The 12,763-nt window shown below is 45.7% G+C and overlaps 1 protein-coding gene across 1 annotated transcript in view; it reads left to right on the top strand.

The window, feature by feature from the left end:
* Window positions 1-317: 317 nt before the first annotated feature.
* The window catches only part of DPP7 (dipeptidyl peptidase 7), a gene marked incomplete at its 5' end in the record, with an annotated part of 18,283 nt that continues 5,837 nt past the window's right edge, over window positions 318-12,763 (top strand). Inside the window, 6 exons of the mRNA XM_010170424.1 lie at window positions 318-457; window positions 1,188-1,351; window positions 2,183-2,318; window positions 5,142-5,223; window positions 6,899-7,065; window positions 8,287-8,347. Of these exons, the coding sequence (XP_010168726.1) occupies window positions 318-457; window positions 1,188-1,351; window positions 2,183-2,318; window positions 5,142-5,223; window positions 6,899-7,065; window positions 8,287-8,347 (750 nt within the window). The remainder of the gene's footprint in view (window positions 458-1,187; window positions 1,352-2,182; window positions 2,319-5,141; window positions 5,224-6,898; window positions 7,066-8,286; window positions 8,348-12,763) is intronic.

Raw genomic sequence — 12,763 nt, 5'->3', positions numbered from 1 at the left:
GAGGAGCAGCTATTTCCAAATGCCTTGCAGAACTGAGATTTTAGGGATTTTCAGGCAGAAGTGGAAGTTCCAGGCCATGTGCTGATTGCATGGAAGCTCTTATTTACCCTCACTCAAATGAGAGATTTCTGTAGCCTGGCCTTTTTAACACCTTTATTCTCCAGCTTGGGGCCTGTTCACAGAATTCTTCCTTGTTAAGCTCATGCCCAAATGTACCAAAAGGAGAGTAATTTCATGCTAGTGGTTGTGTTGCTTGGTTTTGGTTTTGTTGTTTTTTTTTTTTTTTTTAATTTGCTTCTGTCAATTGTCTCACTCAGCGAAGTTCTGGAAGAAAGGATTTGGACCCATCTTTTTCTATACTGGCAATGAAGGTGACATCTGGACTTTTGCTCAGAACTCTGACTTCATATTTGAATTAGCAGAGGAACAACAAGCACTTGTGATTTTTGCTGAGCATGTGAGTATTTTAGTCATTAAGCATAGTGAGTAGTTTAGTCATTATGCATACTGTAGAGCCTTGTTCTGTTCACTATTACCAAATTCAGGTTTCTGCAAGTCTGGAAAAATAATCTCTTGCCATGAAGCTGAAGTATACCTGCTCCTCATGAGAGCAGCTGTTCTTTTCTTAACCATGGCTTCTGAATTTTTTTTATTATGCACATCAGCAATCCAGGATACAGACTACTGCTTTGGTAAAACCTATGCCACGGTGTATTTGCTTTAGACCGGTGCTTTTGTAAGTAGTTTCCACAGGCCTTGAACTCCACACTGGACTAGAGAGTTATTTTGTTGGGATAATATTTAATCTCTCTAGCCTGTGAAGTCCCAAGCCAACCTTTCCCACACTACTCTATTAAATCTCCTATTCCTCAATTTATGCATGAAGAGATTACCCTGTTCCATTTTCCAGCTGGGGACTTCAGGAGAGAGGCGCATGCCAACAGCCCACTTGGCACCCACTGAAGTAGCTTGTCATGACTGTCCATCCTTTAGAGGATACGTCCTGAAGGTCCCTGTTTATCAGTTGCAGGAGACAAAGCACTTCCTCAGTTACAAACAAGTTTGAGGACACCACGTGCTCTGTTATCACTTCCCATTGGAGCACGCCTATCCCAGTTCTATGGTGAGAACAGAGAAGACCCAGACCTTGACACCAGCATTTCCGCAGTGTATCTCTTTCCTTTCAGAGGTACTATGGGAAGTCTCTTCCATTTGGACTTGAGTCAACACAGCTGAAGAAGACTGGACTGCTTACGGTGGAACAAGCCCTCGCTGACTATGCAGTGCTAATTACTGAGCTTAAGCAGCAGTACGGTGCTGCAGACTGCCCTGTCATTGCTTTTGGAGGCAGGTAAAGGTTGTGTGTGCTCCTTCCCTCCTCTGCATCCTTTCTCAGCCACAGTCATGCTGTTCTCATAGATATCGTTGGCTCTTAAGCAAGTTCTAAAGGCAGAGCTTTAAGCTATATGATAGAGAGCAGATGTGCCTGTGCCTGAGCTCTCAAGAGCTCATCACCTGGCCCCAGTCAGCTCTTCCATCAAGAGCTAGTCTTGATTCATGATCGTGTTGGAGAAGCACCACTGACTGGATGTTTCTAGGCATCTTCAATGTACATCAGCCAGAAGAGCAGAAAATGGGAAATTCCTTCTGCAGAATCAGAACCTTTTACACTGGAAATAAAAAACCCCAATAATTGATAAAATATAAAGCTGTCCACCCAGCTTTTCATTAAACGTAGTTTCTTTAACAGCATCCAGTCATTTTCACTGTAGCCTCCTTTATAATTCTGGTCTGCAACCTGCTGCTTGGTTGCTCCTTGCTTCCTAGCAGAAGTCCTTCCCCAAAGTGCCTGGGTCTGCGCTGAAGCTGTCAGGACACACTCAGGATGGTGCAGAGTTAAATACTGAGGCAGGATTTACATTTGGCTGCAGAAACAAACTGGGTTGCTGTGTTCCCACTGGAGCTGGTGTGAGTGTTTGGGGACAGACCAGTAAGAATACACTGTGTGCTGCTCATGGACCTTAACTGGATCTTTTTACATGAGGATGGCATCTACTAGGTGTCCATAAGCTTCTTGTTGCCTTGGGTTAGGTGAGCCTGTGAATGCCAGCCTGAACTTTTGAGTTACTACATTATAAGCTGTCTGTTAAAGGAAATAACTCTTTTGTCTCTCCTGTGGCAGCTATGGAGGAATGCTGAGTGCCTACATGAGGATGAAATACCCAAACATTGTGGCTGGAGCATTAGCTGCCAGTGCTCCTCTGTTGTCTGTGGCTGGGCTTGGAGACCCCACCCAATTCTTCAGAGATGTAACAGCAGTAAGTAGCATCTCTTTTCAGGAACATTATTCCTTTAAGAAGGCTGGATATTTTTCTTTTTTTATGTGTTTAAACAGACATCTGTCTTCATAGCATCAGTGCTGGGCTGGGAATGCAGTTAAATGGGAACTCACAAGGGAAAGCAGCAGATGGGATGGCCGAGCGCTGCCTTTGCTGGGGCAGCTCAGGGACCAAAGGTGGTGCTCTGATGAGCAGCACAACTTGGTTCTAGCACCTGTAGTACCACTAAGAATTTATTTTCCCATTTCTAGTGACTTGACCATATTACAGCCTCAGAGTTTTCCTTTGTGCCTGGCTCAACCCCCTTTGGACAATTTATTCTTCAAACCTTCTCCCAAAATGCTGTATTTTGCATTGATATCAATTCACAGCAGTTCATTAGTCCCAAGATTGTTGCATTTAAATGAAGAACTTGGAAATCTTCATTTCACTAACTAATAAGATGCATGGTGTCCTGGGTTCACTTAAAATCAAAATTTAAATGTGGTTTTCATATTTTGAGGACACAGGACCCATAGGAAGGTGGTATCACTTAGAACTGTCTTACATTTAGTTTATAAGGAAAGAAATGTGCTACCTGGTAGTAGTGAAATCTTGTGATGGTGTCTGTTTTGCCTCTTTTTTGACATGAATTTCTGGGTGACACATTGCTTTGCATGAAGTACCTGTGTATGAAACTTGTGGTCTTTTTGCTCTTATTTACGTATATGAAAACCTTACTGCAATGCAGAGATTTACAGGACAGACAGCATTGCCAGTAAGTGTAAAGAAAAGACTATCATATGAAAATAAACACAATAGCATTTGAAACTCATAAGTGTATAAGAGAATAAAAGACATCTTTTCTTAAAATTATACATTTTAAAGCAAATAATGAAATACCGCTTAATCATCTAACAGGCCCTGCAGTGGGAATTCTTTCCTGGTTGAAAGTAATTCCTTCTCAGGAGCCCTGTTCAGCTGATAGCTCTGTCTTGTTTCAGCTGTGAATATGCTGTGAGTCATTACACACCCCTGAAATTAGGTTTTTGACCTTTTCCTGTGAAAAAAACTTTCCAATTCATTTTAAAATCTATTCTCTCTGCAGCAGTAAGCCGAACTCTGGGCTGAGATCCTAAAGAAGCACTTTGTGTTGTTTTCAAAGTAATTCCTTCCACCTTCAGTGTGTTTGCATAAAAGCAATCTGTGCATCTGAAATCTGAGTTCAATTGCTCTTCTTGCTGAAAGAACACTCCTGAGAGCTGTTAGTACTAATGAAGGCACAAACCTTTCATGAATCATTGCGGGAGCTCTCTCTTCCCGTGAGTCAAAGTGCATTGTCTCAAAGCAGCTTTCTCTGTGACTGCTAGTGAGCTTTTCCAGCTCACTTCATAAGCCTCCAGCTCACAGGGGAAGTGAGCAAATTGGAGAAAGTTGATTTTGCAGAAGTAAGGTTCTATATGCCAACTGCCCTGCCTGCAGCTCTGAACACTGCCATACAGCCACGTGTATGCTTCCCGAAGGGTCACTGCTGCAGGGGCCCGCAGGTCAGAGATCTGCATTAGGTGGGATTCAAAAGAGTAAAGCTGGCAGTCAGGAGGGGGAACAGCTTTCCTTGGAACAGCTGTGATGCCTCCTGCCGCTGCCATGGCTCAGCTGAATTGTTCCCAGGTCCATAAGGGTCTGCAGCGGAGAACTGGGATGGGTGGTGGTTCCTTTGCATGCGCTGCAGCAGCCCAGCGTTATCTACCGGGGAGCTCAGCCATCATGGCAGCCAGAGCAGACCTGCTTCTCTGTCCCAGGCCAATCTGTCCCCACACTCCAATTAGAGCCATTAATAGATGAAGATCAATAAGCACATCCAGAAGGAGATCTGGAAACCCTATAGGGATGCCCAGGTAAACTATGGAAAACCCTATAGTGATTTCTCTAAACCCAAGGATCAGACAAAGGCAGAGGTAGGAATAAAAGAAAGGTCCTAAATCTGGTTTTAGCTGAGGTTGGGTCTTTGTAAGAAAAATGCTTAGCTAGTGATTTGTGGTTACTGAACCATTGCTCTAGCTGGGTAAAGGGACCTTAAAAGAGCCCTAATAATTCTTATTATTACAAGGCACTGGTTACCAGCATATCTCAAACTGCCTTACAAGCTGGCAGAAGAGAAATGGTTTGGGTTGCTAGAGCCTTCAGTGACAGAACTTGTTCCACCAGCATAACCAGCCACAGCTCTTCAAACATACCTTAAAGTGCTTTTTCAGGATCAGTAACACTTTTCCCAAGAAAAAGGACGTGGTGTTCTTAATCATCTGGCAGGTCTTAAGAAGAAAAGCAGGTCTTGGTTCCCAAATGAGTGCTCTGCCCTCCATGCATAACTGACATCTCCATGGCTCCTTCTCATAGACAGAGTGCAGCTGGAAGGATGGTATTGTGTGTTTAAAAATAAAAAAAGAAAACAACAAAAAACTTCTCCGCCTAGCAGCCTGGCATCCTCTTCCCTTGTCCTGGCCAAGACGTGTCTCCTCTTGCTTCTTCGTGTTCATTAAGTGCAAAGTGTTTGTCTAATGGCTTATCCCAGTGAGACCTGGTGAAAGAGTTGCTGCTTGGTCTGAGCTGTGCAGACTGTTGGCTTCTGCTGGGATGTGCTGGTTGTCTCGAGGACAAGGCAGAAGCACTGGTGTTGCTGCTCCTGGAGACAAAGATGAAGTTCTGACCAGTGTGCCAGTGACCCTTGTCATCTCCTGGTACTTCTGGCAGTTCTTCTCAGTGCCGCCTCCACACATATCTCCTCTGTGCAACTGTAATCCCGTGTTTTTTCTGTCTCTTCAGGATTTTCAGAAGTCCAGCCCAGGCTGTGTCACAGCTGTCCGCAAAGCCTTCCAGCAGATTAAGGATCTGGGCTTGAGTGGAGGTAAGGAGAGACAGCCCTGCAGACGGCTTCCCAGGGGCCGCCAGCAGGCAGTCCCAGCCATGAGGAAAAACGTTGATTCCATTTTACTTCAGCTAGATCTTCAGTTGGTTCAGCTAAATCACTGCAAATGCCCACCTGGCTGCCTCTTTTTACTTGCACAACTGATGTTTGATTTAATGAACAGTTTCAGTTTGCATTAAAATTAGTAACTGACACCAGAATGAAAGCATCTATGTGGGGGCTTGGACAGTCTAAATGAAACCATCTTGTCTGCACCAAAGTGCAAAAACACCTGCAGGTGCAAAACACCTGCATTTTATGCTGGTAAAGCCTCATGTTTCACCAGACCCTTGTCCTCAACACCCACACTGTTGAGAACTGTTTAGGTGGGTATGACAGCTGCGTGGCTCAGCCCACTGAACATATCTGAGAAATATTTGGAAGGCAGTTTAGGTCTTGAAGCAGCCATCACAGTCTTTTTCACCTCCAGCTTTGGACAGTTAGGTGAAGCCAAAGCCAGAGACTAGTGAAGATCCCTGTAATGTCTCCCAGGTACGCCAAGTATCGTGGGCTGATGCAGCACCTCCTGGGAGCCCTGCATGGTGCTGGAACAGCTGTGGTGGGTTCTTGGGCTGTCTCAAGGCTTGGCTGGTCTGTGGTGCTGCATGCAGGGGCTGTGTGCATCTGATGGCTGCTGTCACTGCATTGCTGCAGGAGCTGGTCCTGGAATTGCCCAGAGGAGCCAGGGGTCCAAAATCCCATGTAGGTTTGGGTCACAACTGGAAAAACATTACTGTTAAATACTCAAGGTCTTTGGGGTCTGCCTGGGGCCACGCTTTCTGCAGCAGGGTAGATATGGTGGTCTTATTTAAGTGAGTATCCAGAGGCAGGTTCCAGGCCTTGGGTTTCCAAGGAAAGACAGCTGGGCTCTGTAGGATATGATGGGAACAGACAGGAACTGTGACTCCAGAATGTGGAGGATGAAAATGAAGGGAGCAGCTTTCCCCAGCAAAAATGCAAAGGAATATGAGTGCATCTTGAAGGAATGTCTTCAAAGACAGATTTTCCGACTCCAGTTGATCTCTCTGGATCACACTGCAGTTTGAAGGTATGTCTCAGGAGTCCTTTGTGAGGACTATTCTCACTTGGCAATTCTTACTATAAATGCATCCAGCTCCCTTTTTTTTTCTTTTTTTTTTTTTTTCTTTTTTCCCCCTCCTGCCAGTTCTTCCAGCTCTTGAATCCCACTGGGACCTGCATGCTGTACCCTGCTCTCCTGCATGAGAGCTCGCCTGGGGAGGCAAGGGCACTTAAAACCCGGGGAGGGAGCTTGCTGGAGTGAGGAGGAGGCAGCCATGCAGGGAACCAGTGAGGACAGGCTCGTACCAAGCTGCTCTTCTCACTGTGCCAGCCAGGACTGCTTCAGTCTCAGCAGGTGCTGATTCCTCTGGCCTCCCCAAAGAGGTGTCAGTGGCTTTGCGAGGGGTCCTGGAGCTGCACAGGAAGGCTGTGCCTGAACATCCACCTGTGTGTAAATTTAGATGTAAAGTGTCCTTCCCACTAGAAACCTCATCTGTGTGTTACGGCATCTCCTTACTCCTGAATGAAACAAGATGCTGAAGCCTGGTATTATTTTCCTCTGTTGAAGTTTGTGCCTTTCATTTTCCTTCTGCAGCCTATGATGAAATCAGCAGCAAAATGGCCACATGCAATAAGATCTCTAACAAGGAGGATGTTTATCAGCTTTTTGGGTTTGCTAGAAATGCCTTCACCATGATGGCCATGATGGACTATCCCTACAAAACTGATTTCATGGGTCACCTCCCTGCCAATCCGGTGAAGGTGAGTACCAGGACATTGGTGAGAGTCACAGTTTCTGATGTGCACCTTGGGGACAGGCATGCAGGGGGCTGCACAGCCTGGGACACTGTCAGACACACAGCAGCAGTGGTGGTGGCAGGGGGAGGTTGTGGTGGGTGTTGCAGCCCTTCTATTCTGACAGTAAATCCACACATTTTAAACTTCTCTGTGATGGTGACTGCTGTGTTGGAAACGCACAGCTGTAAGCTCATTGGGGAGGGTTTACTGGAGCCACTCCTACCCTGCTCTGCCTTTACCTTAGACACAAAGGCTGGTGCAAGCCTGCCAACTTCAGCTTTTACACGCTAAAAACCTGTAGCTTTTTTAAAAAAAAGGTAGTTTTGTTGTAACCTACCTCAACACACTTTCATAGATGTATTTTTCTTGATGGGTAGGGATGGAGGCCTAAAACAGGCTCCTTTCTAAGTATTGCCCAGGAAAATACCTCAGCGTATAATGCTGAGAAAAGTCTGATGCTGTGGGACTGGAAAAGTGTAAACTTTCAAGAGAACTGGAGATGGCAAAGTGTGAGAAAGGGGCCTGATTCTCAAGGGGTTACAAAGACTTCTCAGACACCAGCTGCTTTTGAAAGGTCCCAGCTTTGATCCCAGACCACCAGTTGCTGCTGAAATTCTTGATTTCTTCTGGAGTGCTGTCAGCCTCATGCTGCTTTTCTCTGATGTGCTTTTCGCATCACATCACACCACACCAACAGGACTTTATTTGCCTCTGGCCTTGCAGCGTTTATGGTTTGAGTCCTGCCTGGAGCAAAATGCATAACTGTGCAAGAGGTCTTACAGGCTATGCTGAACTGGGACTCAGGAGATGCTGCCTCTGGCTCCACTGGGCACCCAGTTCCCTTCAAGGGTCTGTTTAACAGCCTGTCAAATGGAAATAATTATTCTACCCTGACTTGAGAAGGGCATTAAAATATTATGATTGTAGGAGGAACTGTTGTGTATCACTGCGGCCTTTGCAAAGCTGCTTAACTTGGTAAGGGAGCTGTTTGTCCCAGCCCTGTCTCACTCTTTCTATGCATTTTGTTACTAGAAGGCGGTTAAAAAAACCACAAAACCTGTTGCATTAGGCTCTTGTGCTGAACCATAAAATGTGTAAGTGATAATTGGAATGAATCTTTCATTCCATGAAGCAGAGACTGTTAACTGTCCTGTCTGCAATTTGCCTGTAATGTGTCTCGTCCAGGTCGGCTGTGAACAAATCCTTGCCCACACAGACCCGATTCAAGGCCTGGCTGCTCTTGTTGGTGAGTTAGTATTAGCAGTTCGGTCTTTTATTTAACACCCTGTTTTCTAGAAGCACCTGTAAGTAGAGCTGTTGTGTTCTTGTGTGGGTTGTGGAGCGTGGGAGCTGGTACTACTACAATCTGCCACTGGGACATTTTGCCCCATACTAGCTTTGTCCATCAGGATGTCCCGTGGTGGCCCATGGGTTCATTCTCTCACCTCTCCACACTTATCCTTGTCAGGTTTTTCAGCCACCACAGCCCATTAGCCTGTTGACTGTTCATGAGGTGTGGACTTCTGTGGTACTTGGTTCTTTTCTGAAAGTATACCCATACTCTGGCTCAAGCAGTCACAGGTTCAGTGCATGTTCACTGAAGGAAGTTTTCTGTTCTGTGTCACAGTGCCTTATGGTCTTAATCCAGTGGCAAGACAGTCTTGTAAATACGTCCTGTATGTTTATCTCTGTGAGTACTTAATTTGTCAGGCAGCAGTGTTTGTAAGGAAATTATTAGAGATAGAATTCAAAGCTCTCATGAAGACTTCCTTATAAAACCTCTCAAGTTGCTCATTAAAAATAAGTTCCACAGTGATAATTCTTCAGAAAAACAGGTTCTGAATGATAAAAAATTGATTTAAGGAATTCTTAAGGGTTTAATGCAGCTTAGTAGGATTGGGAGCTAATTCTTTTTTTTGCAAATTATGCATGTCACCATGATGGCACCAAGTCAGAAACGAACCAATTCCAAATCACTGCTAGAGATGTTTAGCTGGTGACTAGAAGAGTTGTTAAAATACTAATATCTTGGCAAATACTGTCAGATCTGTTCAATGTATTCGCATCCTACTTCTTTCCTGAGGCAGTGCGCGACTCTTGTTTCTTTGTGATAAACAAGCTGAGGGTAGATTTCTTCTTCCTGCCCGTGGAGGAGCACGTTGTGCCTCTCCCTGTCTCACCAGCTGCGTTCACTTGGGCCAGTTTAAGCATGCAAGAGGCATGATCCACCAGAGCTTTAGGCAGGGGACTGGCTTTCTTCCATACCCGCCCCTCTGTGTAATACAGGAAAACACTGTCTTCTTTCTGCATGTGCTGCAGTGACCCACCTCCTGTGAGGTAGAGCACGGACTCATGGGCTGTGATGCTGAACTGGCAGCAGTTGAACGGGGACAGTGTTAGCGTTGTCCACTGATTGCTCACAGGACAATAATACTCCGTCTCGTTGACGTGAATCCATTCCTCTGCCTGCAAAGAACCAGATCAACACTCACCCATCGTATCACGCCTCGAGTGGGCATCACTGTCACGTCAGGCTCGCTTGGTTCCTGATAAAGGAAACCAGTGTCTCAACACCTGTTTGAATACCATGGGGCTCAAGGTGCCAGATTTTCAATCCACATTTAGCAATCAGAACCTCAAAAAACCCTGAATAAAATACCAGAATAGCGCAGCTTGAAAGGAGCTTTCTTGGAAAGTCAGAGGAGTGAGCTGAGCAAGGTGCCACAGGGACCTGCTGGAACTGGCACAGCCCAGGTCCCGCTGCTCTCTGGCCATTTAACACATTATGAAGGAAATTATCTGAAGAGGGCTACATTGCACTGAATTGTGGATAGTAACTGTGTTTGTGTCATCTGGAGGAATTTGATGTCAGCCTTGATGTGCAGTTTCTCTTTATAGATTTCTATCCCTTCCTCAGTGAGCAATTAAGTCCTCTAAGACACCTGCATTCCTCCAAATGAAACCATACCCGTCACGGCAAAATCAGGCCAGGCCCTGAGTCTTTACACTTTCAAATGGGAATTGCTAAACAGTCTTTGAAAACTCGGTTCTCTTGGCTTCAGGGAATGGGATTCTCCTAGAGTGAGCCCTCCAGTCCCTGGCAGGTCTCTTCCCAGCTTGCCATCCCCAGAAGACTGGGCAGCTCTTTCAGAGATGGGAAATCCAGGTTTGAAGATACTTCATTTGCATTCCAGGACTTGAGCCCATCTTTCCTAAAATCTAGGCTAGTGTCCTCACCGCAGTCCATTCTTCTTCCCGTCTGCCAGTGTTCCACCACCTCTCAGCTCCAACGAGGGAGATCAGGTGGTCAGTGTGTTTGGCGCAGGTACGTGACCAGTTTTACTCTTAGGTTTTTCTGTTAGCAGACTGCTCCTCCACCAAAGGTTTTCTCTATTTTAAACAGCCTTTGTGCTGCAAGTGGAGTGTGACAACAGGGCAGCTCCTAAAACGCACGACTGTAACGGCAGGCACGTTTTCATAAGCTTATTGGCCTGACTGGCACCTGTGCCAGTCCACCAAGAGACCACAAACAATGAAATTACTGATCAACCTGTTGGAATAAAATTCAGGGTCTAGCAATACAGAGACCCCATTTAGGATCACATTTGGGATTATAAAAGCAAATGAACTTACTCCTGTTAGTGTCCTTCCTCCAATGCAAAAGATCCTGTCCCTGACTGTAGCCATCCCGTGATCACAGCGAGTAAAAGCCATGGCACTGTTGCTAATCCAGCGTTGGAGGCGAGGGAGGTAGCTGTACATGTCCCGTAAGGTTTTACCCCCAGAGAAGCCCCCTAGAAGGAAAGTAGAAGTCTTGAAAATCTATCCAACCTCCAGCAAACCTTCTGCAAACATCAGCAGAGCTGAGTCTTTCCTTTCTTTGAAGTACCTAAGAAGCTCAGGTTTAATATTTCACACCATTCTGCAGAGCCGATGCATTGTCAGATTTAAAACTTGAGCTTCTTAGGTATTTTAAAGAGAGGAAAAAACCCAACATACAGTTCCAGCTCTTTATGTAAATACATCTTTTCCACAAAAGATTTTTGAATAAAGCTTTTGGGGCATTTCAAGTGTAACCAGGAACAGCTTTAATTAGGGAATCTGCTTCCAGCACATGCAGTCACAAAATGGTGGTTTGAAAGAAAAGTGCTCAAAGCTCTTTGAAATTTGGATCTCCAACAGGTCAGAGCCAATCTGCCAGCGCTGTTGTCAACTTTTTCTCTGTATTAGGCCCTTCCTTGTGTATTTCAGGGGTGCATTATAAACAGCTCCTGGCAGAAGGAAGGTGCTGCTATGAGAGGGTAGATGCCTCCAGCTGCCTGCCTGTGGAATCCCAAGCCTGCAGAGAGTCTTTGCAAATGAGGAAGATGATATTTCAGAATGGCCATGAGCCCCAGCTCACCTGGGCATGGACATTTTGACTGCCTGGGGCTTGTGTTTAAATCTTGAACTGAAGTAATGCTCCTAATTTTCCAGTTTGCATGGGCAGTGCTGTAGGCTGGCCAAATCACATCAGCCAACTAGTTTAGAAGGAAATGAAAGCTCTAGGTAGGGAAGATCTTGTACCCAAGGGCTATAGTGTTATCCAGCCTAGATCACTAGTGTATATTTGAAGCTCTATGAGGCAATTTTGTCCTTTTTCTCTGGTAGGAATTGAGACCAACAGAAGTTAAATGAGCTGCCTGTGGCACCGTGGGTCACCTGAGTCAAAGCAGGAACTTGAACCCGAGCCTGAGCCTGATCCTGATCCACTCCCCCAGCTGAACCATTATCCTTCCTTTACAGACATCTGTGCTGCCCGTGCCTGCTGTCAGTGGGGTACGTGTCTGGGTAGGACAGCCCATGTGCTGCCTTCCCTGCCCTTGGGGCCTCAGGTGTGCAGTCCAGCACAGAGAAGTGCCCTTCACTGCAACTGTGTGATTGCAGTTGATCTGGAGAAGATCAGTATGGTGATCCCAGCTGGCCCTAACCGGTGTACGAAGTGATGGCAGATTGGCCCAGGAGTTTTAACTGCAGAGGCAATAACAAAAACAACACAGTGCTTTTCCTAAGGCAAACCAAAGATTGTATTTCAAGTCCAAATTAGGAGCTACAAAAGCTAAAGAATATCCTGAAGGGTTTAAACACATCCTGCTTTGTTAAACATTCTGTACCAGCTACCAAAGGTCCCTGTACAGACTGAGGATCCCTTGTAGGGCTAGAGCTGTGCAGGCTCAGTGGGTAGGAGGGGAAGAGCCTGCATTGTACTTCTTTCCATACAGATTAACAAAGCCCTGCAGTAGGGTTAGTCCCACATCTTCCATTCAGATTAATACCAGGGTTTAATCCCATCCCCGATACTCTGGCAGCCTGCTTTACCTTTTCAGACAGCAAAGCTTTGGGATTTAGGCAGGACTGCAAGGTCAAAGGCGAGCAAGGGTGTGGATTGCAAGCAGGTGATGTCACCTTTAATGTTTTGGAAAGAAAATAATTCTTGCCATTCAGGAGGGCAGTGAGGCTGTGCTAACGCAGCAGGAAAGGGACACTGGAGCTGTGGATGTTACTGGTGCAGGTGCAGGCTTAGACTGTGACATTAAGACACCAGAAAAAACAGCTAAACTATATGAAAACAGGCTGCTTTCTACTGGCTCTCTCACCTGAAATATAGAGGATTCCCTTGTGG

This window comes from Antrostomus carolinensis, unplaced genomic scaffold, assembly GCF_000700745.2.
Source record: "Antrostomus carolinensis isolate BGI_N321 unplaced genomic scaffold, ASM70074v2 scaffold24110, whole genome shotgun sequence".
Lineage (NCBI taxonomy): Eukaryota > Metazoa > Chordata > Aves > Caprimulgiformes > Caprimulgidae > Antrostomus > Antrostomus carolinensis.
Note: the sequence above shows the minus strand (reverse complement) of the source record. Positions and strands in the feature narration are given on the sequence as shown.